The 25,199-nt window shown below is 49.2% G+C and overlaps 3 protein-coding genes across 6 annotated transcripts in view; 2 read left to right on the top strand and 1 right to left on the bottom strand.

The window, feature by feature from the left end:
• The window catches only part of LOC144128932 (cGMP-dependent 3',5'-cyclic phosphodiesterase-like), a 250,044-nt gene extending 242,600 nt beyond the window's left edge, over positions 1–7,444 (bottom strand). The window contains exon 1 of one of the 4 annotated variants that reach the window (XM_077662751.1): positions 7,239–7,444. The gene's annotated coding sequence lies outside the window, so the exon portion shown is untranslated. The remainder of the gene's footprint in view (positions 1–7,238) is intronic. The other 3 variants (XM_077662739.1, XM_077662738.1, XM_077662749.1) reach the window with 3 other exon arrangements.
• The window catches only part of LOC144128934 (ganglioside GM2 activator-like), a 49,356-nt gene extending 35,171 nt beyond the window's left edge, over positions 1–14,185 (top strand). The window contains exons 3-4 of the mRNA XM_077662754.1: positions 6,668–6,859; positions 11,579–14,185. Of these exons, the coding sequence (XP_077518880.1) occupies positions 6,668–6,859; positions 11,579–11,737 (351 nt within the window). The 3' untranslated portion in view covers positions 11,738–14,185. The remainder of the gene's footprint in view (positions 1–6,667; positions 6,860–11,578) is intronic.
• A 4,615-nt stretch (positions 14,186–18,800) lies between these two features.
• On the top strand, positions 18,801–24,284 carry LOC144128931 (endothelin-converting enzyme 1-like). The gene is made up of 3 exons (XM_077662735.1): positions 18,801–19,027; positions 20,016–20,232; positions 22,312–24,284. The coding sequence occupies exons 2-3, from the start codon at positions 20,030–20,032 to the stop codon at positions 24,230–24,232; spliced, it is 2,124 nt and encodes a 707-aa protein (XP_077518861.1). The 5' UTR covers positions 18,801–19,027; positions 20,016–20,029; the 3' UTR covers positions 24,233–24,284.
• The last annotated feature ends 915 nt before the right edge of the window (positions 24,285–25,199 follow it).

Genomic DNA, 25,199 nt, shown 5'->3' with positions numbered 1-25,199 from the left:
GAGGGTAAAAGAAAGCGTTCCAACTTAAACGCGTTTGCCTGCATCGGTTAACTTTGTTCGTTTGTTCGTTCCTTCATTCCTGTGTTCGCTTTGATATTTGTTATTTTTTGTTTTCTTGTCTGTTTATTCTTTCGTTCGCTTGCTTTCGCGTCCATTCCACAAGGACTTTGCACTACCGCTGTTGTTGTCACTCTCGACATTTTCGCGCCCAGGGCGCCCTTCATTTACGCCGCCCGCATACCTTCCCCAAGGCGCGGCGAAGCATGACGCTCTTCCGCAAATGGAAAATAACGCGCGCTTCGATCGAGCACCACCGATACCATCAACGCCAACGCCAGGACGGGCAGGACACACATTCCACCGTCGAGAGTCACAACACGGAGAACACGGTGCCACACACATAGAGACACATACACACGTACACACCCGAAGGCAAACAAACAGAAAGAAAGAAGCCCGGGAAAGAAGCGGGTGAGGTTGAGGAGAGAGGCGTTCAGGGCGGCTGCGAGGCGGTGCCTCAGTCGCAGCTACGGATGTAGGCCAACATTCCGCGGCCGCCGCCGAACCGGCCGCCGTGACTTCGAGCAAAAGAAAAAAGATGGCGCTGCCGTGTTTGGGAGAGCTTTTCCCCCTCTTCGCGCCGCTGTCTCCCTCTGTCTTTATTACTTCTCTCGTCGTGTGCAGAACCGAACGCACGGTAGCACTGCATCTTGCTTTTTGACCGGAGAGCAGTTCTACGCGACAGCGTCCCGCTCTGCTGAAAAACCGACGCTATCGTCGTAGTAGTGACCGAAAAATCCGGATTGGTCGAAAAGGTGGCTGAGTCCCACGTTGAGAGGCGGGCGGATTTGAAAAGTAAGACAGAAGAAAACTGGTGATTAGAAGCTCGCAGCATGACTCAAACGTCATTACGAAAAGGAAGTATATAAAGCAAATGAATTGTGCTGAAAAGAAACCTGGGGTAGTCGGGAATCGAACCACTGACCCTTGTGTTGCTAGTCAGACACGATACCGTAGCCCACGCTGGCACTTTTTTTTCTTTACTGCTTTTTTTCTTTACTCAGGACTGAGTGCAAGGTTGTGAACTATCAGTGTGTGCCCTGTGTACCCAGCAAGTAATGGCCAACGGACATGTGGAAAAGTGGTCATCTCCCTTTGTTCTCGCCCCTTCATATCTCTCCCTCCGTTCCCCTTCCCACGTGTAGGGTAGCATACCGGGCGCTGCCTAGTTAACCTCCCTGCCTTTCCGTTTGTCTCTCTCTCTCTCTCTCTCTCTCTCTACTGCTTGAAAAAAATTGCCGAAAAGGAAAATCTGAATGTGCTCATGCCACAAAACACCACGCTGCATAATACGAGCCCACAATACCCCCGCAGGTCCCCACCTTCCCAAACATCAATATTCTTCGAGGCGCACACAAGTATCCAGATAGGGGAGCCAGCTAGGCAGCTGTTCCAAGGCAGCATATACTCCCCGCACCAGGCACGTTCGTACGGCTTGGTTAAAGCGGGGCCTTGTGTGTATATTGTGTGCTCTTTCACATAATGATTGTGACTGTGAAAGAGGAGACAATGTCCGTGTCCGCGTGGGCAAGAAGAACCGCTGTCGCGTCATACTCTTAAAAGCGAAACGTAAGTGACCCCCCAATTTTTCTACTGAAATAAGAGTGCATAACATCAAGACCGCTAGCACCCCGTGAGAATTCCTCGCATCATGAGTTCTGCATTAGATTGATGACGAGGAAATGAATTCTCAATTACCACCCATACGCAGTGTTATGACTACACAAGCTTTAACTTTCGTGGATGACGAGTGATTCTTCCTGCTTATTGGCGCGATCTTGGAACTGAGGGAGTGTTAGCGCAGCGCATGTACCTCCAGCCTCTGAAATATTACACACCGATCAGCCTACTGCCGGCTCCCTGCAAGGTATTTACTAAGGTAATCGCTAATAGGGTCAGTGCAACCATAGACTCCTGTCAACCAAAGTGCCAGACTGGCATTCGTAGAGGCTACTGGACGATGGACCATATTCACACCACCAAACAGGTGGTAGAGAAATGCGCAAAATGTTACCATCGTTAGAAGATAGCATTTTTCGGCTCAGACCCAGTGTGCAGAAGAGGGGAATTTAAGGGTTCTGGAAAATATCCGTAGTGGTCGCACAGACTCCATAGTCCTTCACAGCAAAAGTGACAAAATACCGATCAGGAACGGTGTCTCAGGCAACGAAGTGTTCCGAAAACTTGATTGGGAACGTGCGTTTTTATGGAGGCAAAACGCTAAGGCGCCCGTGTGCAGTGTGATGTCAGTGCACGTTAAAAATCCCCAGGTGGCCGAAATTATTCCGGAGCCCTCCACTACGGCACCTCTTTCTTCTTTCACTCCCTCCTTTATCCCTTCCCTTACGGCGTGGTTCAGGTGTCCAACGATATATGAGACAGATACTGTGCCATTTCCTTTCCCCAAAAAACCAATTATAATTATATATATAACAATTGGGTAACCAGCGGTCCGCTGATGACGTCGCCTAGCTAATTAACGCAGAAGACGAAATGCAAAGGCATGATCCAGGGCATGGACAGGCAGAGCAGAATGACAGTTCTAAGAATTAACAAGCACAAAACTAAATAAATGTTCAACAATCTTGGAAGTGTACAGCAGTTCACGATAGGCAGCGAAACGTTGGATTTGGTAAAGGAATGCATCTGCTTGAGGTAGGCAGTGACCGCAGATCCGGACCACGGGAGTGAAATAACTAGGAGGACAAGAATGATGTGGGGTGCATTTGGGAGGCACTCTCAGGTCATGAATAGCAGTTTACCAAAAACCTCTCAAGACGAAAGCATGTAACAGCTATATCATAGATATAGTTACCAATAAGACAGATAAGAGGAAGCCTAACGAAAAGGACTGAACTTACATTGAGGACAGCGCAGTGACCTATGTAAAAGAAAAATTATATGTGCAATGTTAAAGGGCAGGAAGAGAGCACCGTATGTCAGGGAACAAAAACGAGCTAATGGCTTCCAAGTCGTAATGAAAAAGAACAAATGGACTCGGGCAGAGCATGCAATGCGAAGGCAAGCTAACTGATGGTCGTTAAGAATAACGGAGTGGATTCCAAGAGAAGACAAGCGTATAGCAGGGAGCGGCAACAAGTCAGGTATTGGTGGGTGACGATTCGGAAGTTTGCGGGGATAAGCTGGTCGCAGCTGGCGCAATAGGTAATTAATTTTGGAGGTGTATGAGAGACATTTGTCCTGCATGATGATAACACTTCCAGCACTACCGCCTACCGTGCACCACGAGCTACCAGTGTGCATGAACATATGACCCTTAGGTGGCAAGTGTAGGCAGCTGCACATGCCTCGTCGGAACAATCCGCGCGAGTGCATTTGGGGCTTGTGGTAAGCGGTAAGCACTAGCGCTGAAGGTGTACACCACGCTGAAGCTTTTTAATATCGTCGGACTCACTGGATCATGAGTTCGATTCCTGTCGCGGTGGCTACATTTCGATAGAGGCGAAATGCAAAAAAGAAAAAGAATGGCTGTGTGCTAAGATAGCATATTTCGTTGCGCTTTGAAGAAGCTTAACTGGTCGAAGCTATCCGATCGGTTGCAAGCCAGCGGACACTTGGCGGAACAGTAATCTGTTGGGAGCCAGTAGTGTAGACGGGGCGTTCATATCAAATATGACCTCCTTGCAGTAATTATCCCCTCCTCAGTCGGAGCTCACCAGTGTTGAGGTTCACCGCTAACGAAAGATACAAACCAACGCCCTTGTTAATAAACCCCGCTAGACTGCTCTCGGGCGAACGTGCATCATAATTGTTCCTTTCTTTGCGTTCCATTATTTCTCTAGCTGGGATTAGTCCGATTAATAACAGTGAACTGCGCGCAACAACCCAACTCGGACGCGGAGAACGTGTGTCATTCAAACAACCAGTCAGGAAAATCGTTCGAGCAACGCGCGACGCGGCAAGTTTTCTGTTTACATCTTTCCTTCTCTTTTAGAGAGCCAGGCTATGATGACAGTTTATAGTTCAGCGGCGACAAGAGAGAGAGAGAGAGGGGGGGGGGGGGGGGGGGGGCGTGCGAGCATTGGCGAGGCAACCTGCTTCCCCTGTGGCAACCCCTAAGAGACCCCCCCCACACACACACACACTTCGTCTTCCCCCTCTGTGCCCGTCACACGCCGAGCATTTGCTGCGGGCCCCGTTCGACGCCGGGGGTCAGCGCGATAGCGGCCCTCTCCGGGGAAAGCGGCACGTTGAAGCACTTCCGCGTGTGATCGAGCCGCACAGCCGGAAACGGGAAGAAGCAGAAAGAACAAGGTTTCGACGGCCGCCGCGCACGTGCCATTTATAACACGCTGCGTGCCCAACGCGCAGAGTGTTTACCGATGGAGCTGCGTGGAAACTGTGCCGCCAACAACGAGGTAGAAAGATAATGGGACTGTAATTCCCCATCTCCACAGCGCGCCCAACGAACACCTTCAGAGCGAACGCAGAGAGCAGAGAAGCGCGAAAAAAGAACGGTGTCTTGCCTCTGTTGTGTTTTGTTTCTTTCATCACATTCTTCCTTTCTTTTCTTTTTTTTTTGGGGGGGGGGGGGGGGACGTGTCCCACGTGCGAACAGCATGCTGGAAATGGGTGGGGGGTTTGAAGAAGCGGAGTCATATGAACGCTATTCTGCACTGGCAGCGATTCACAACGCGAATAGGAGCCGCATAGCTCTGCTAATTGGATCGCTAACTGAAAGGCATGTGGTTAGAGCCATAAATGTGAAATGTGCCGCCAACAGTGTCAAATGGATCTGTCACTGAGAGTACATGCGCTTCAGCAAGTTGCGTAACATCATCAGCTGGTTCCATTTTAAATAGCATACCTTCGAGAAACTCATGTGTCGGGTACCTCGGCTGTTCCGGAATACTTTTACCCGCATTTCACTGCAGCCGAGCTCCAACCGCACTCCGCACGAAGATATGCGATAAGAAAGAAAGTGTTTGCAACTGATTTAAGAGCAGTCGCGGTACGCAGTGAGTTGACATTTACGCGCATGTAGCCTTCATTTTAGCACCGCATAAAGATAACTTCGACCGGGGCATGACAACTCCTCCCTGGACGACTACGGGCAAAGTTCAGTGACCGACGAAGCACATTCGACACTTCGTAAGCTGTAGAATTTCGTTCACGCCGCTCCGGGCATCGTTACGTGAGTTGCCCTTTCTGCGAGCAGTCGTGACTCGCGTGACGCGAAAATTGGCGCTAGACGCCCGAAATACGTTAAAAGACGTCAAGGACACGCATGCCAAGGTGAAAGTCCTCCCTTAAACGCGCGATCACGCACCTTGAACCACACGGAACGCACAACGTGTGGAGAAAAGATGTACTACGTAGCACCACCGAGAGCGCTTTACAGTTTAGAGGAGCTGTAAACTCAAACTTAGGCCTTTTTTGGGGGGAAGTAGCTCAGTAGAACGAAATCAAGAAGTGACCTCACATCCGGACGTCTAGCGGAGGAGACCGTAGAGTAAGATTATGTACAGCTCTCCAATTTTTTAGTAACATCAGAGGAGCGTCGACCAGATGGTCGTTCAGCGTACTATGCAGGACCCATGGAGGAAGGAAAACTAAGGAAAGGCCCTCGGTATCCGAGCTGCGTTTCAGAAAGTGTGCCGGAAGTCACGCGTTTTCACAAGGACTACTAGGAGTCTAAGGCCGACGGCGCAGCCAATAGTAACGCTGGGCGTAGCGACATCATCTGCTGCAATGCCTGCTGCGCATGCGCAAGCGTGCCGAGACTGCGGCCAAGTAGGGGGGAGCAGAGGGAGAGCCAGCTTCTAAAAATGTGACGTCACCACCTCTCCCGAGTTCCTTTCATTCCTCCATGTGAGTACGCTCAAAAAGCTCTTGCTAATTGTAGCGTCGTCTGCTCGGCTGTTCTGGTGACAGGACACAACCCCTGCTTCTCATCTGCTTGCCTGCTGTAGCCTAACCCTTAAGTAGAGCAATAGCGTGCAGTTCAAATTCGGTACGGTGCTGCCAAGAGCGTTGCACTTCGAACGCAATACTGCCGCTCACGAATGGAAAAGGGGCGTGTACCATTCGCTGCGAAGTTGGCAGTCGTTTACACACAGCGAGGAACTGACGGGGAGAGATGTTACTTCGTTTTCTGGCTTGATGGAAAGGAAACAGGATTAACCGGTCTTTCGTCCTCACAACACAACGATAAGCTTGGGGCGTGGCGCGCACAGAAGCAGGAATTGCAAGAGAAACGGCCGTTATAGTCTATACACTGTAACAAATTTTAAAAAATGAGTTATCGACTGTCAGTTTGGAGTCGGCGACAGGCACGTTAGTTCGTATGTCTGTTTCTCTCAAAGTTAAGGGGCGAACACTAACCGAAGTTCGCTACACGGTAGTAGTTAACTGCGAAACACAAACAAAAACTACTGTGGAAGATAGAAAACTTTGCATCACATTCCCGCATACCTCCTGTCCAGAATTATGGTAGACTCGGTGTGATGCAGCCGTAAAAGTAAGCAGTGAAATGAGAAGAGAAACCAGTGGTTTGGTTTAGGTTCTCGAAGCGGTGCTATGCGTTCTAATTGAGCCAGAGAACGGTGCTGTGGATGCTAAACGGTGCTGCTCTTATGGTACGCAGGTGCACCTGGAAATGCAGAAAAAGCTGACCCTGCTGTTCGGCCTGTCCACGTGGCTGACGATACCGTGCCTACCGAACGGAGTCGGCTCGTGCACATACGACGACATCTGCAAGATCAACCTCTTCTCCAAGCCAGAGTGTCTGCACCCGAAGACGGGAGAGGAGATACCTTGCCAGTGTCCCTACCACGAGGTACGTTAGCGAAGCGCGTCTGCATTGTGCGATGTTTGTGGAAACTTCTTTTGTCTTTGGTGACTCAAATTTGCGCACCCTCTGGCAGGAAGAAATTAATTAAGTTCGGTAAATAACGGGTTGGCTACTTTGGATTATAACAAACCTTGCAGGGCTCTTTCCTCCGTAGCTCGGTTAGGTCATCTCATAATCTAAACATGACCCTGCCGTCTCACGGTAATCCGTTGTATGAACAAGAAAGCTAAAGCATGCGAAAAATAATTAGCACTTCAAGAGTTTCCCGTTGGAATCGCCTGTGTAATCCAAAACAAGCCAGAAAGGTAATTCTAAAACGTAGCGAGATCCTAGAGGAATCTGAAGAAATCCAAATAAAACGCACCTTTGCATCGCAGCAGCGGTGGCCTGTCATATGCGAGCATCGGCGACTTCCATCTGGAAAGATTCAGCGCCTGCATGGCGTTCACCTCTGCTGGCCGGACGTTATCCTCGTAGTGCGCAGATTCGATCGCACTTGTCTAGGGTGGTCCGACGGGCGCTCTCCGAACTGCGCGTGCGACGTCTCGCGGCGGCCACTGGGTTTGATATGGCGTGGTCAAAAGCGCCAAGAGCGGCCGACCAAGATACAGGCCTGCGTGATTTGCGCGTCGCAACACTGAGCCGCGAACGCGCATGACAAAGCACGCATATCTGTTCACGGCGTTATCGCGAGGCCTTGGAGCACTGCGAGCCATTCTGCGAGCAGTGTGGCGTCAGCGTGACGCGTTGTCGGCTCAGCCGATAGTGCTACTTCAATGATAAAGAGCCAGTGCTGGCTATACCCACAAATCACCCAGGCCTCAATCCCATTCGGCCGCGAATGTCGCAGCGTCCATGCTCGTGGCGCTATTTGCCAATTGATCTGAACCCGGTGACTGCCTCCAGGCGTCGCGGGCACAGTTCTGAGCGCCCGTCAGTCCGCTCTGAACAAGTGTGATCGGCTCTATACGTAACCGTTCACTGGCACGCTCATAATCCCTTAATCCGTTAACTCCTTGCCCGAGAGAAACTGTGATTTCCGGTCGCCCGTTTAACGAGAGGACTCAGAAACGTCTTTGTGTAAGTCTTGAGTAACGACGCTTCAGTAGGTTGAGACAAAAGGAAATATGGCATCGGTGTGTTTTCGCGTCGGTAAAGGTTGAACCCTGCAAGCCTTGGAATGCTATACGAATCGCACAAGCTTACACTGGGAACGAGATGGATGCATTGAGGCGCACACTGCGTGGCATATTGACCACGCCTAATGCAAGGAAAAAATAAATAAATAAATATCGTCGCCATTTTTGGCTTGATGCCATACGGCAGATTTGCACTGTGCCGTGTAGGTAAGCAGTAGGAGGGGAAGGAGCTAGGAACATATTTTGATTGGAAGACACGGTAACTGTCTCGGGACAACAGCAAATGTCTCAACCAGAGCGGACACGTATACATCGAGTACGCCATAAGAAAAAACACGATAATGGTGATGCGGGGGAGGGGGGGGGGGGCAGTAAACGAGAGAATTTTGAGGTAGAAACCACGGCTTAGGACATGGGTGGAGAGTCTAGCCCAGATGTAATTGTGTTCTCGGCGTCGGAGCATATGAACGTTTGCATACTCCAGGCACCTCCCTGTAGTGTCTCAAATATAGATGTTGTATAAAGGAACATGCTTTCGATTGCTAAAACTCATAGGATCAAACGTATACAAGTAAACCCTTGAGAGTGCAGTGAAATGATGCAATGCGTCAAGCGTATACCTTCGAGTAAGCAATGAATTTGAAAAGAATTTTGTCGCAGCTAAACGCCACCCCTCCCCCTCCTTCAAGTCCTCCTCTTGCCAAAACTATAGAAACCAAGGCACTTTGAAACATTAACGGATTCACCATCAGTAAGCTAACGGCCTTAAGCGCAATGCCTGTGCAAAAGCCAGATTAATGAAATCGCGTAAATTGTTCATCGTATATCATGAAAGAGCCGACGTAATTGAAGCTCACTCGATTCCTGCGTCTATAAACCTGAAGCGCGGTGGCTACAAACACGAAAGGAGTGCGGCAGAACTGGAAAAGAAGCACGCGACTCCAGTTCCTCCTCATTACCCAACGCTTTACTCGGCCCTTTCCATGACCATACGAAACAATGAATAGGATTTTTGCAACGACATGGCTATACAAAAGGGAGAACACTGCTTTATACCGAACGCTTCAGCTACACGGATAGGTGAGCTTCAGCAGGGGCGACTTAGTCATCGTGTGGTACCGGCATTACTGTCTGGCACGCACTCGAGAGTACTACAAGCATGGTGGATATTTGTTCGTTTGCTTCGACCGCCTATGGGATGTTCTGTGGGGTATGAAATGACAAGCTGAAACCTGACTTGGGGGAAAAACCTATCGGTACGCGAATTTGGCGCGCGGTAAACAACTTGAGAAGGCCTTGACCTTGCCGCTATGTTTACCATCTCACTTGTGAAAGAATGAGCATACAAATGCAGCTTGTTTTGCAGCCGCTGAAAATTTTCTTCTTTAGCTCGAGCGCTGCAAGGTTCCGAAGGATCAGACGCGTGTCCAGCGTCGTCATGCTCGCTCTGAGAGGAAGAAAAAAGCGCAACGTCGACTGGAAGCTAAAGATTGCTGGTTTTTACAATGCGGCATTCACCAGAATTCTAAAGTGAGAGGAGGTCACCCCGTTCCTTGTTTCGTTGCCTTTGCTCGTGTGAAGGTGGAGGGATATTTTCTTTGCAAGGTCACTGTGCTTATAGCAGAGCGATCGCACTCGTTGGGGAAAATATGAAACAGACCACTTTCATTTCAGAAAGATCCGCCGCGGTGTGCGATATCTCTAATTTCAAAATGGAGAGTATATGAGCTATCATAACTTAGCTACGCGGCCTTTAGTCTTAGGCAGGCAACGAGCGTATGTGAAGAAAAAAAAAAAGGGGGGGGGGGGGGACGTACAATAGAAAAATGCATTTTCCGTATTGGCTCGATAGCAGGATCAATCAATGCCTGACTGACAGCAGCGGGACGAGACACGCGAACAAAAATTAAGTAAGCAAATGACGCGCCATGTACTTGGCACCGCTGGCCCTTTGTGTGTTGTATTTCAGAAGTTCGGTAAGCTCGAGTAGTCTGCATTCATAATTTATCAGTACCACTATGTCAAATGATGTCAGATTTCAGAGATTTTTCATTATTTTATCTAGCATCTCTTACCACACGTAATTGCTAATCGCTTTTCAAGCCATACATTAGATGTCACGCTAAAGGACCACAGGTGGCTGAAATTATCCGGAGCCCTCCACTACGGCGTCCCTCATAGTGGCTTTGGGGCGTTAACCCCCATAAATCTAAACCATTAGAAACATCGCAAACATGAATACGTCCCTCAGGGCACGGGGCATCACTGAGCCCGATAATTGCCGAAAGCCTCAGAGGGACGTGCAGGGGCTCACAGGTAGAGAGGCGTGGCCGTTGAGAAATGAATTCCACCAATATTTCCCCGATTTAGCCTCAGTACATCTCACTGCAAATATTCCAACACACAGACGACACAATTAGACCAAGCACATAAGTCATGACGCTCTTTGGCTAAGGTGCCCTTGCTCCATGAAAGTCAAATCTCATTGTCATCATTCCTTTGTCTATGTGGCTGGGGGTCCCACCGTGGTCGCTTGTGCGGTGCGTCGGGCACGCGGTCCATTAGCGACAGGACGCTACGTGCGCGCGGCTTTGTATACACACAGTGTTTCTACATTGCTCTAAATATGTGTAGTGGTCACTCGTGCGCGGTTATAATTTGGACAGCATCTGGACACACACGTGCGAGCGGCGCAAACTTGGTCACATTTTTTATATATATTTTAACGCGAGAGTCAGCGGTGTCAGCGTCGGCGACCCTTTGAAGCCTCGCAGCTGGAGCTACCTAGGTCACGTGATCTTGTGGCGTCATCACAACCTGCTCAGCGGATGGTGAGCAAACTGACCACCGTGACAGGCTGCAGTTAACTTAATTATTGGTCACGAGAGGTTGCTCGCCAGGAGTGGTACGAGGACTCCCAGCGATCTATGAAGGTAAAGAAGTGAAATACCAATTCCGCATGTACGGGCATTAACCCATTAACGCTATCGCGTCATGCCCTTAAGGCGGAGCTTAGGTGTCCCCTCCAGTCTTTTGTAAGTAATGTAAATAGTGTATAAACCCCTCCCCTGTCATTTATCGCTATCGCCCCCCTCTGTACTTCATCTTGCTATCCTCTCTCTGTTTCTTTATTTCCGCCGGCCGGCGCAGATTGGGTGCTTAAGATATTAGCAATTGACGTGGATGGCAACATCTTTTTCATCCTTTCTGCACTTTCGTAATAATGAACCACGACTACTGCTACTTTATGCCCTTGCAAACGCTTTCCAACTTTGCTGTCTCAGCGTATCGACTGCAGACGTAATGCCAAATTGGGACAGAGTATGCATAGAGCTCTCGCATTGTCGGGACTTCACATTTTCCCCTCGCCAGTCTCCGCAGACAACGGCGGTGTATCACGGCTTCTTTCACAATGGAGCGGGTCTTTTCAATGCTATTCAAGTTCGCTCTGCTTCCAGTCACGCAGTGTAACCGACTGGCTCGGTCAGTGCAAAACCCATTCTGACGACTGAGCCCACGTAAGCCAAGGCATTGCTGCCCTCACACGACACCTTTGGCCGTGCAGGGTGAATGGCGCCTGAAGCCGACCACGTTCAAGGTGCCCCAACTGCCGCCGGACCTTCCCTCGTACCTGTTGGACGGCGAGTTCGTCATCAAGGCCACGGTGCTGCGCGGCGGAGAGCAGATCGGCTGCTATTCCACAGACGTTGAACTCAACCTGTGACCCCCTCCGAGAAGACCTCCCAAAAACGTCCTGCGCAGTGCAGTTCCAGTGCGTCTCGTGTGTGTGTGCTGTGTCGCGTCCCACTTCTGAGCGGGGCCCTCCGCCGTCACCGCCGCTGGGAACCATGTAGGCGACCGCAGAACTGAATGGCCCATGCAGCGTGCCGCTGCCCTGGGGGTGACGCCTTTTATGAGACGGCGAGTCAGCACCGCCGGGGTCGCCTGTCTGGGTTTTATTTTTTTTTTTTTTGCTTATCATCGTCGACGTCGACCGCCGACCTAAACTCGGCTGTGGCTGGTTTCTTCTGTTTTCCGTCCAGACACGTGGAGAACCCCGACGATGCTTGCTCAGCGCTTGCGTCTCCGCGTGTCCACCCACCGCCACATGTTAGAAACGTGCTTGCGATTGCGCCACAGCGTCTTCTGAAATGTACATACTTCTGCCTTCTGCAGGTGGCCCACCGTGACGTCTTTGTGGATGTGGCGTTATGGTACTTGGCACCAGGTCGCGGTTTCGAACCTGGTCATGGCGGCTGCCTTCTGATGGAAGCAGAAGACGCTCGTGTGCAAGAATTTTGGTGCTGCTTAGAAAAAAAAAAAGCCCGCGAATAATAATACCGAGACCTCCATCATATGGTGTGCCTCATTATTGCGCGCTGCAACTCTGGCACTCAAAACCCCATCAGACTCGTTGGATGAGCAGCTACGGAGACGGCGGCATCTCGTATGCGTCGCCCAGTATACAGTGCGGTGTCTTGCTGCCAGTCATGGCCGATATAAAGGCAAACGCTATGATCGCAGGTCATCTTTTCCATTTGTCTGCTGGTCGTTCTTAACTGCTATTCAGCGCAAGCGCAAATGCGCCTGACACTTTATTACGCCATCAAATCTAAACTTATTTCACACCCACCTTCCTTATATAAGCAATTATTTTGTAGCTAGACGGCACACAAAAGCAAACTCGCTTTCCAGATGCCAGCCATACTGAAGTTCTGTAGCAGCTGAGATGATACCTTTATGTACGGTGAAGCAACTTGAAAATTAAATTTCAAATTATGCGGTTTAATGTCCCGACCCGAGGGACGCCGTTGTGGAGGGCTCAAGATTAAATTAAATTAGAACACCTGGGGTTCTTTAACGTGCGTCAACACAGCACAGCACACGGATGCCTTTTGCATTTCGCCTCCACAGAAACGCAGCCGTCGGGTAAAGCAACTTCAGATCGTCTCTGTGAGACAAGTGACGTGGCGCTGGGCTGCAAGCAAGCATCATTGCAAGTTGAATCCCTAATTAGCCAAGCGAACTCCGGGCCCAAACTCGACGCCCGGGAACTGGTTCGGTCGGTATCTCCTCCTAAAGGAACGTGGTCCTGACAACGTTTTGTGGTCACATCCGAGGCTGTCAACCTTCGTGCATGCTACACGCAGCTCTCGTCAGAGACTCCGTCCACAAAGGTTACCGACTTCACGTTGATAAAGGAGGGCTGAAACGGTGTGAAACAAATGCCCAAACTTCGTCTTAGTCAGCGCAGAAACAGTGCCCTTCGTCCCACAGGCCAGACCCTGTCCTCCCCTTTTCTGAGCACACAGTTCATGCAGCCGGACGCATAATAAGCAACTTTGCATGCAGCCGTGGACTCGGCCTAGGTCGCCTTAATGTTGTTGAAACGAGGCTCGGAGGCCTGGCTTCAGAAGCGTCTCTGTCACGTTATGCGTACAGTATTGCGTCCTGCGTATTAAGCTGTTTACCCGAGACCGCTGGTTTCATTTCACACCTTTTTTCTACCCTAATCCAAGGCAGTATGAGTGATCTCAAAAGATCGCCGGTTCCGCAGGTCTCCGTGACTAGCGGAATTTAACCAATTCGGGTAAGCAGGCTAGTTCTTCTTGAGCATTGAGCAAAATAAGGTCTTCATCAAAATCGTTCCGAAAGTCCGGCTCTCATAGGGCCTGCATTATGCAGAATGACGGTCAGCTGCTGATAATTAAGCGGATTAAGAGCCTGCTCATAACACGCGGCTTGCCGCAAGCCCAACTCGTAGGGTAAAAAGCAGTAATGTTTCATGTAAGTTGTGTGTGTGTACAAATAAATCTAATTGGTTTCGTATGTAGATAGAGAAATGGCGCGCAAATAAATTATTATCCCAGTTTCTGGCACCGAGAAGGCAAAAAAAGATAAACAATGGCAGCATTGAAGCTTGTTTTCTTCGCATGTTTCCAGGTATGGTGACTATGATCTCCCACGTGTTCTGCGCTGTGCTCAGCGCATAAATACTATTGCTGTCTCTGGTGCGATGCTTAAAGGTGGCTCTCAAGCACCTTCCGAAGAGAGCACATCAACTCGCTCAACCACTGCATAGTGTTGCCGTGAACACCTAGCCAAAGAAAACAGTTTTGCGCGCAGCAGAAAACCCACAATCACGCACGAAAGTTGGAGCGACGTTTTTAGCGTTTTTCCTCCATAAAAACGCAGCCGCCGCGGTCTGGTTCCCACCCGGGAACTCCGGATCAGTAGTCGAGCGCCCTGATCCGGAGTTCCCGGGTTCGAACCCGACCGCGGCGGCTGCGTTTTTATGGAGGAAAAAACGCTAAGGCGCCCGTCTGCTGTGCGATGTCAGCTCACGTTAAAGATCCCCAGGTGGTCGAAGTTATTCCGGAGCCCTCCACTACGGCACCTATTTGTTCCTTTCTTCTTTCACTTCCTCCTTTATCCCTTCCCTTACGGCGGGGTTCAGGTGTCCAACGATATATGAGACAGATACTGCGTCATTTCTTTTCCCCCAAAACCAATTATTATTATTATTTTATTATTCTGGCGCGGAAGAGATGAGCGGATGAGATTAAGTTTTCGGGGATACGGTGACCGCAGTTGGCAAACGACCGGGTTATTGGAAAGACATGGCAGAGGCCTTTGCCCTGCAGTGGGCCGTAGTCAGGCTTATGATGATGATGATGGTGATTATGATGATGACCCCCCTCCGTCACACCGCTCCTGCGTATATCAGTTCAGATATGGCTGTTGGTTAGATTCTTTCAGACGTCAGGCAGCTACTATGGCCGCGACCAATAAGCGGCGTAGCTCAGACGTGTCAGGAAGCTCCGCCCCCGGCGGTGGGGTCGACGGAGGAGCGCCGACCTTTCAGCGTGGAGTAAGTGACAAGAGGAGAAGGAAAGGCGCGAAGACGTTGAAATTCAAATTTTGACTGCACATAACTATGCTTCTACAAAGCGCATCAAATATATATATATATATATATATATATATATATATATATATATATATATATATATATATATATATTGCTGGAGGGCATTCGTAAAGCGGCGTCCTATAACATCCCGGGTATGCCATAACTTCATTAGCCCCTTTAAAAAAGCACTGCTTTTGCCGTGCACTGGCGCGAAACTACGTATTTTGCCTCTCGTGGCGCAGACAGTGAAGTTCGTTTTTAGAAGGCAGAATGAAGACCTTAACCAATTGTCATATAATTGTACAGGACCATAGAGCCAAATTAACATGACTCTACACGAAGACGCTTGTAGCAACCTCGTCAAAACAGCACTGTCACCGGCACTACCACGGTAGTTTATGTAATACCAGTCAATACACGCGAAAACAAAGCTGTGCAGCTCGGAGCCATACTTTCGTTCTTGCTTCATACACTACGCCCGTAAGTGGCAACCCGGTGAAAACTATATATGCACGCATCTGATGCTGCCGCAGTCACTGTATCGCTGGACTGCATAAGCGCAGAAAAGGGCATTTCTCTGTTACGAATTGTTTAGCAGGGGCTTCTGAACCTGCACTTTTCATGCATTTCAGTCCTCGGCGACTTTGTACGCGAACTTTGCTCACTTAATAGGGATTCATTTCGCTTGCGCGAGACAGCGAAGTGGGCGCTTGTTGAGATATCACAGTTTTCTTGTCCACTTCATTTTGTACAAGTCAGTCAAGAAATAAGATATTATATACAGTTCGTGAGCGTATATATAACTGGCTCTTTGTTTACTTTTTATTCGTAGAATAATTTGATAAGACATGCCTATACGCATAAAATACAAGCTAATTGACGTATGTCATTGGTTCGCCACGACTTTATAGGTTTTTCTTCATTACAGTGTCCTTAGTCGGCTCGAAGCGACAAATTTTGCGTAGCACGCTCAAATTTTGCTTCCTTGCTCACTTACGCGAGAAAAAATCAATAAAGAATATCAGCTTATTTCCTGCGTCCTTGATGTTGTCTTCGATTTTTCTTACCAACGCTGTCAACAGCGCTTTGCAAAGCAGCCACTGCGCACTGGAAAGCTCAACAAGCACACCCATTTTCTCGCGAAATAATATATCATGACTCTTATGGAGGAAACAAAAATTATGGGGACGTTTTTGTGGAATGCAACAGCATTACCAGCAACGTTGCTTCTACATGTTTCTACGTCCATATCAGTTCTTTCACCACATATACAATATGCATGCATGGTCACTGTCATCGTGTCTTTATTGACACACACATAATCATGCACTGTGTATGCCTACGCCCAATTCCTCTTTATACGTCTCTTCTATGTCTTCGTCCATGTCGCTAGCCGAGATACCGTCGACAACTACCAAAACCCAAGCGGTTCCAACGTGCTCGTCTCTCGTTTTCCCGGTTGTACGGGAAAGAGCGAGACCAGCGCCGTGGTCACGTGGTCTTGTGACGTCACCGCCCTCGCGACCGATAAGCTACTTTTGTTGCTAGAGCAGGACGCCAAATCGCATGATGTGAAGTGCCACAGTGGGCAGGTGTCCATTTAATTTGATTAAATTAATTTAATTACCACCTGTTACGGTGGGTAGATTGCTCAAAACCCAGTGGGCAGGTTGTGATAGCATTACAAGGTCACGTGAACTCATCGCCCTTTCGATCAATCAGTGACTTTTGTGACTAACGGAGGCGAAATCGCGTGATGTGAAGATATCTCATTAAAACGTGACGCTGCCGGCGGAGGCAGCGCCGAGAAATTCTCAACAGCCATAAAAGAGCACCTGTTAAGTGTAAGTGCTTTAATGCTGCAATGTAAGGATGGGAGTAAGTGGGTGACCTCATGTCTATAGCGCACTAACACCGCCCTGTCGCACAAAGGAAGCGAAATTTTTAGGCAGGTTCTCCATTTTAGATACAATGCTTGTGCTGGGGCGAAGACACACAGACATACAACTTGGCATGGCAGTTGCACTGTGCCAGTTACAAAGCAGCTGAGTGAATCTTTCATAGGAGGGCATAGTTGCAGGCCAGTTGATGGGGGATTATGAAGAACAAAAATCGAAAAAAAAACGGGACCGCCCCGTGTTGCCGCCTGTCTCTGTCTCGTCTTTTCTTGCGGTTCTTGTTCTTCAATATTTCACTATTTCTTCCATACCACACCGCTGCAGTGCTATAAACAAGCATGTTGACGACTGTAACACTTGCTACTAAAGCAAGATTTGAGTAACCGGTGGGACAATAAATTTACTTTGAACTTCACTTCACAGTGTGTAATGAATGATCAAGAGCGTTTGAACCCTTCCAGCCCAGTGTTTGCAATCGACATGGACTTGACACATGAACGTTTGTCCACGTCCCTTGGCGCACAATTATGTTTGTGCGACAAGAGTAACATCTTGATTAACCTGAGCGTAAATTAAGCTTATGGCAGCAATTAGCGCGCATGAAAAACCTTGACGCAGTTTATTTCTGGTTTCAGTCGCCTCAAGCACGGATCTCCTTTCTACATCTGTTGTTGTTGTTGGCCGTACAAAAGATGGCACATACCATCTATACTAATTCTGCATGTTCTGCACCCTATACTTCTGAAAACCCACACCGGGACGTTTTCACACGGAGACAAATATCAGAGGTCGAATTTGACCTCTTTAAATAAGAAACTCAAATAATTTCATAAGCAAGCCTTCCCTAGCTTCGCCTCCAAGACACACTAACCACCAAGTCCTGATGTCCTCTATAGATGACATGTAAAGAATGGTGCGCTACGTTTATTATTATTGTCAGGCAAGCCGGTTTTACTTCGGTTGTTGTCTCCTGTAATGTAGAAAAATGTACAAAGTAATTAGCACACCAAACAAGTAGTTAGGGAATAGAGAGAATCAGAGCGAGCACATCCCATGACATGCTCGACATGCTCTACATGCATGACATGCTCGATTTTTGTCGTGCGCCATCTTCCTCGTCGTTTTCACCCAATACGCGAAAGTTTGAAAAGTAGCTCACATGTAAATTAGGTGCTCCTTCTGCGCAGTTTTAACTTTGTCTCAGTGACTCCCATGAATAAATTGTTTAAAAATATTGGGCGTTAGTATACACATATGAAACCAGCTGGGCCGAAAGCGTTAAATAATGAATTAATAGCGATAAATAAGCTTTCAGCGACAGTTCACCTATCTAAACTTTTGCTTTCGTAAGTACTGCCGTCATCGCATTTCCTGAATCTATGAAAGTTTTCGAAAGCCGTAGTTTGAGCGCATGAACGTCATAGTTTCTTTCAGGTTTGGAAAAAAGCTTCCACTGAAAAGTTTCGCAATGCATAATATTCTTTTGGATTTCGGCCGAAAGGAATACTGAAGGTCTCTAGCCTTCCGGAGGTTCGGTGCAAACAGGCGCGAGTACACATCATTGAAGACGGCACACTCGGAAAAGAAACTGAGCGTAAAATCTGAAATTTTCCATCAACAATTACCTCGAAAGAACTGTAAACACGAAGGAATCGAAAAGAGATGCTTATCGCGGATGCAGCAAGAAATCCACTGCGGCCACGCACGGAGCAGGCATCGAGAGAAGACGACGTGAACTACGGCTCACGCCCGAAATATCAGAATTTAAATTCGCATAATTTGTTCTCGCGTAGCCTTCAAACTGGCTCGAAGCGTTGTAAATAAGAAACGATGCTGCTACGACAGTCGACAGGAGGAAAAAACAAACAAAAAGGTTGCACGCCCGAACGCTCCGCGAGACTTTTGAGGGAAGAGAAGCGGATCAGCAGCCGACGACGACAAAGACGTCGGAGAGCGGCGGCTCGAGGCGCGAGCTTGCTGCGGTAGAGCCTCGCTGCGCGACACGCACCTCGGGACAGCCGCCGTTCCTCGCCCGAGCCCGTTCCGCAGCGACCACACGAACGGCAGTACTCGGAGCCAGGACCTCGTCGCGACTGCCCACCACTGGACATGGACCGCCTTCGCTCCATCCGGCCGGTCTCATGAGCACCCGCAGCGAGGGGTTCGGACTGCGCAGCTTATTCTCGGCACCCGGAACGAGGACGTGAGTGCGGCTTGAACACACTCCGTGGGCCGGTTTTCTGGCAGCGCTGAACTGAGGCAGTGCATGCTGAAACTGGGCACAAGGGGCTCATGCGACATTTGCCCGTGCGGGTCTCGTAGCATACGTGCCTCAGGCCAGGGTCTATGCGGTCGCGAAACGCCAATACGTAATACTCTGTTCAACGAATGGCCACGAGGTAGCAGAAACGACCGGCGACGTTCAGCCATGCACGGGCACAGCGTTAATGTTTTCAGCATGCTGGGCCTTTTGTCTATTTTCATCCGTGATGTGGATGGACACTGCCGACTGGATGCAACGCGCCCCCCCCCCCTCCCCCCCGCTAGCTAAGGCACTTGATACGTCGAAATGAAAAGACGAGTTTCTAAAGGACGACTGGCCTAATTCTGCTATTGACACATTAGTCTTTTTTCTTTGTTTAATTAATTTCATAATTACAGGATCACAGCAGTGGTGCAGAGTGAATGTCCAAATAACAAGCTACAACTTAAATCTCCAAAACATTTAATTTTCGGGAGCTTTTTTCTCTGATGTATAGTACCTATCCCCCTTATCCTTTCTACCTGACCCCTCACCTCTTTCATTTCATTTCTCTATTCTGCCTGCTATCCTTTATTTCCGCTGCCACAGCTCAGGTGCTTCAGTATCGATGGCAGATGCCGGGGCTAGCAAAAAATCTTTGCCTTCCTTTTTATTATTACTTTAGCAATAAACCACTACCACTACTACTTTTTTCTTGGTGGGTACAAAGCACTGGACTTTGTGGCTGCGAAGCGAATGCATCCTAACCACTTCTCGTGCGGATTTTGCTCTTGTGCATTATAAATACGTACCCCCTCTGCGGTGCTCCTCGCGGGAGTTGCCGCTATAGACCTCCGTTCTGCCATTTTATGAGGACGCCATTCTCTGCATGACCTGCGAGAAGCGAGACAATGAGAGAAGGCTTAGCTGACGAGCCCTCTCGTCGCAGGTCACGCCTTGAAGATGTTGTCCGACGAACTAAACGTGATCAACGAGGAGGAGAAAGGGCGCGGACTGACCAAGAACAAGATGTTCGTGACGGCGGGCGCCGTCGGCGCCTGCGTCGTGGTTCTGATGCTGCTATCGGTCGCCTCGGTCGGATCCAAGAAAGGAAGCGACGAGATGGGATTCGCCAACAGGCAGATCAACGTCGCCGGAACGTGCAGGTGCGCTTACCCGTCCTCTTCTGTAGTGTGCGAGACAGACTGACTTTCCACCAAAACCGATTGAACGCAAGGCCTCAACTTATAAATACCCCGAAGGCAGAGTATCGGACAACCGTCGCTTTAGCTCAGTTGGTAGAGCACCGGACGCGAAATTGGGAGGTCGTGGGTTCGGATCCCACCAGCCGCATGTGGTTGTTTTTTCTTCTGCTTTATAATCAATTATCTTTTAAAATAATTACTCTATTAACCTGCAATTACTGAAGGCAAAAAAAAATTCCTTATGCTCCTTGATTTCGTGTCGGCTTCCGTCACGTGTGTTCATAGAGCCGCACCACATCCCTCCGTTGAAACACAGGGGAAAGTTCCAGCCGTGATTATTATTTTACTAGATCGTTACACAATTACATAATGCAGAAAGAAGTTATACCCACCTGCATGACCACCCCTCCCAGCACCTTCAGCTGTCCCAATGCACTGCCGGGGCCTTTTAAAAATTTAATGACTAATCATTATTTAATGACTATTTATTATTTTCTGACTAATCATCATTTTAATGACTAATCATTATCATCAGCCTAACTACGTCCACTGCAGGACAAAGGCATCTCCCATATCTGTAGTGCGCCAGCCGTGACCCCCCCCCCCCCCCCCCCCCGCACATCAGCGCACATGGCACAATCTCGTCTCCCCACCACCCGCCACGGTGGCTCTGTGGCCTTGAAGCTCGGCGGTTAACCCCGAGGTCGCGGGGGCCACATTTTGATGGAGGCGAATTGCGAAAATTCCCGTGCGCTGTGCGATGTTGGAGCACTTTCAATAACCGCAGGTGGTCAAAATTAATCCACAGCTCTCCACTGCAGCTTCACTCAAAGCTCACGTTATCATATCCCCACACGACTATCTGCCGTTCTCTGCTGCGCTTTCCTACTCACGAAGTCTGCTGCGCCACCTGAATGGACCGTGATATCAATTCTTTATGTTGAATGTCACGTACTTCCATGAAATTTTTTTCTTGACTTCAACTAGGGTGTCACTGACTTGTGCCTGTATGTGTATTTACTACCGCTGCTATCTTCCCAGCGTTATCCTTCTCACGACTTTACGCGCTTTTCTCAGCTTAATTTTGAAGCTTTGTGAGTTTTTTTTTTGATAGCGTTATTTGTTGCCTCTGGGAATAAGGGGAGTTGGGTCTAAGCTTTGTGGTTAGCCTTACAGTTTCAACCCCAGGTCAGCCCTGGCAAAATGCAACTATTATATACAATCCTAGACAATCCTATGTTTGATATGGACTTACCTTAACGCTGTAGCGTTAAAGGTCCCGTTCATCAGAAAATCCAATGTCGGAGTTGTGAGTGAGAAATCACGGACATGGCTCTGGTAGGTGGTCCCCAGAGAGCAACCTAGGAGGCAGGTAGGCCACCTAGGTCACGTGACCTTGCGGCGTCATCACCTGCCCACCGTGGAACGTGGCAGTCAATGATTGGTCGCTCAGGAAGAGCAACTTGGGGCGCACGAAGCCCACAGCTGGGAGCATCTGCCATCGCAGGGCATTGGCGCGTAGCCGCTGCACCACTGCGCCAGGAGGGGGGTGAGGACACCCAGGGACCTACGAATGTTAAGTAGAGAATGGCATTCTGCATATATGAGATTTAACCCATTACGGTGTCGCGTCATACCCTCAATGGGGAGTTCGAGTGTTCTCTCCAATTTTTTGTTAGTTCTCTGTGTGGAATGTCACGTCCATGTCAGTTTCTTCTCAATTTCAGCTAGGGTGTCACTGACTTGTGTTTGTGTCTTTACGCCCACTGCTATCTTCCTGCCTTTATCATTGTCATGACTTTATGCGCTTCCTTCAGCTTAACTGCGATCTTTCTCGATAGCCTTTAAGTTTGGGTCGCAGGTCAGCCCTGGCGAAACACAACTATTCTATAATCATGGATAATCCTCTTTTTGATATGGGCTTCTTTTTTTCTCGCACTCTGAAGAGCATTGAACGCATATTGGCTGACTGAAAAGCGGGTTTCGCGCGTCAAGCATCCTGACGCGGGAATAACCTCTTTGCGTACCAATTCGTTTCAGATCTCGCGCCTGCAACCAACTCAGCTCAAAGCTGAATGAGACCATGAGCCCCAAGGAGGCTCCTTGCAAGGATTTTTATCGTTTTGTCTGCTCTGGGAAGCAAGACAACGTGGCAGCGCAGACGCAAATGGCCGCTGCAGAGGGAACCTTCGGAGCATCGTGGGTCGCGGATACCTTGCAGGAGTCGTTTCGCAAAGTCGAAGCCAATCCCAAGATTCCCGTTCGGTCGCAGACGGAAGCTCAAAAGTTTCTGACTTTTTACCTCTCCTGTTACCACAGCATGGCACCCGGGTCAAGGAGTGTTCGAAGCCTCAAGCACTACATGCACATGTTCAACTATTCCTGGCCTAAACTTAAAATAAACGAAAAGAACTCGTTCGACCTACTAATCCGGATGGAGCTTGACTTCAACATTGGGGCCTTCTTCCGCTTTGGCATCTCTCTAAAGAGGCAGAACGCATGGGACTTCACACTGAAACCGCCAAAGATATCAAAGTTCATGTTTTCGCCGACTAGGAAAGAGAACTACAGGAAGTATCTGGAGAAAGTGGTCAAAGCCATGGGAGGTGGCCTGAAGCACAGCAGCATAGTAGACTCCATAGCCAAGTTTGAAGAGGAGCTCTTCGAGCTGGCTGTGATGGAGAAGAAGCAGCGAGTACACCTGAAGAACCTGTCCCTGCTGACACCAACAATCGGCCCCGAGGTGTGGATGGAGACGTTCAGCAAGTACTTCGTGCTCTCCAAGTTCCTGGAGAACCACACCATGCTTATCACTAGTCCGGAGTACTTCAGGAAGCTCTTCAACTCGCTCTCCAAGAAAGATGGCGCGTTGTACCTGGGGTGGAGGATATTTCGGTTTGGCAGCTGCCTCACACACGAGTTCAGGGCACTCGAGGAAAGCTTGGAAATGAACGTCGACGCGTGTAGCCATCCAGTCAGTGACGCCCGAGGGTTCTGCAAGGAGTACGCGTCCAAGCTGATGCTGCCCCAGATGGTAGCTTTCGCGACGGAATCGCTGACCAGCAAAGAAGAGGTGCGGTCAGTGGTGGACATTGCAGACACCGTGAAGACGGAGATTCTGAAAGGGCTCAACATTAACCCTGCGCTGGACAACAGCACAAAGCTCACGGCCATGCAGAAGGTGCGGAAGACTCGCCTTGTGCTGCCAGAGATTGGGTTCCGCGCCGAAAACTCGAGCACGGCCGCATTCCCCGATTTGGGCGCGGATTTCCTCGAAAACTGGGTGCGTGTCGTGCCGCGAGCCGGTTTCCCGGCCAAGGAGTACGAAATTGAAGAAGCCATGAAGAAGCTGTACGACAGCCAGGTAAAGTACGACGTCTATGGCAACGAGCTGCACCTTCCCGTAGCCAGCACCAAGGGACCCTTGTACTCTGCAGACCTCCCAGGGTCGACCATCTACGCAGGACTCGGAAGGGTCATCGCACACGAGCTGCTCCACGGTCTTGACGCCCAAGGTCGCGAAGTCAACAATGGCGAGTCGCAGCCGTGGTGGAGCGAGCAGTTTTCAGAGCTATACAACGCAAAGGCAGCCTGCTACGGCAATCAGTACGAGAACGCTGGCAACTACACCAACAGCACCTTGCAGGAGGATATCATCGACAGTGCTGCGGTGCGGTACGCGTACGCCGCGTTCAAGGCAGCTCTACCGTCCGACAGAGTGGCCAACGTACTGGGCGGGCTGAGCTCGTTCAACCCGGAGCAGACGTTTTTCATCACGTACTGTCACAGCTTCTGCGAAGGGACTGCCGATCATCCCGAGGCACATGGCGGCTGGACGAAGTACTCGGAAGCCCACAATCGCTGCAATATGCCACTCATGAACATGGAGGAGTTCGCGCACGCTTTCTCGTGCTCGCTGCAAGACCCCATGAATCCTGCCAAAAAGTGCAGCCTCTGGTGAGACAGCCCCCGGTGATCGACGAGGCGCGTGGAAAATAAAGGTTCGGCCGAGGCGCGCTGGGTGTTCGTTATAAGCAGTGTCACACATATTAGCGACAGCGCATCCGTAATATAGGGCATCTGGAGTGAATCTCATCAGCAGTTGAATACGACACAGTCATGTTTTCGCGCAATGCAACTAAAGTGCCCTAAATATGCAGCGTGCTCCCTTAATTGTACATAATTCATTTTTTCCCCCGGGACGTAACGAAATGCCTAAATTTACGCAAGCATAGCATCCTGCGGCTTCAAACCACTGCGGATAGTTTTAAAAAAGGAGGCCGTAAAGTAAAATTGCTTCTTTCGGTGCACCCAAGGGTGTACTGCAGTTATTCGTGTTTGCATTTGCAATGCACAAATGAAAAGCCCGATGTCCGTACTCGAGACGAGACCGGTATTATATGGCACTTACGCAACATGATGTAAGCTTCGTAATCTACGTCATACGATTTATTTCGTATGAGGGTTCTCCACCAATAACTTCCCGGGTAGCACCGAAATGTTAGCAACGTTACTTTTTTCTTTTCGGCAAACGTTATTACGTTGTTTTTACTGCTCCGTTTTTCTGGCATGTACAAGGGCGACATGTACACGCACTACAACACAGCACAATTAATAGATAGGACTCGCACATTCCCCTTTTAACGGTTAGCATGGCCTCAGGCTAAAGTACGCCAGCAGTGAAGGATGCAAAAGTGATGGCGGGTGACATATGCGAAGTTTTCTATCGAAATTTTCGGGTTGTGCACGCAATCTGTCACGCACCATCCAAGATGCATAATTGCGAAGTTCTGGTTGTAGAAAAGTATTACCTCAGAAACAGTGGGAGTTCCGAGACGCATACTATTCTTTAAAATATTGGCAATAGTTTTATGGTTACGAACTGCACATTAAAACAACATTTCAAACATTTTTATAGCACAACGTTT

The sequence above is a fragment of the Amblyomma americanum genome, chromosome 4 (assembly GCF_052857255.1).
Source record: "Amblyomma americanum isolate KBUSLIRL-KWMA chromosome 4, ASM5285725v1, whole genome shotgun sequence".
NCBI classification, from domain to species: Eukaryota; Metazoa; Arthropoda; class Arachnida; order Ixodida; family Ixodidae; genus Amblyomma; species Amblyomma americanum.
The sequence above is the reverse complement of the archived record's forward strand: the minus strand, read 5'-3'. Positions and strand labels throughout refer to the sequence as shown.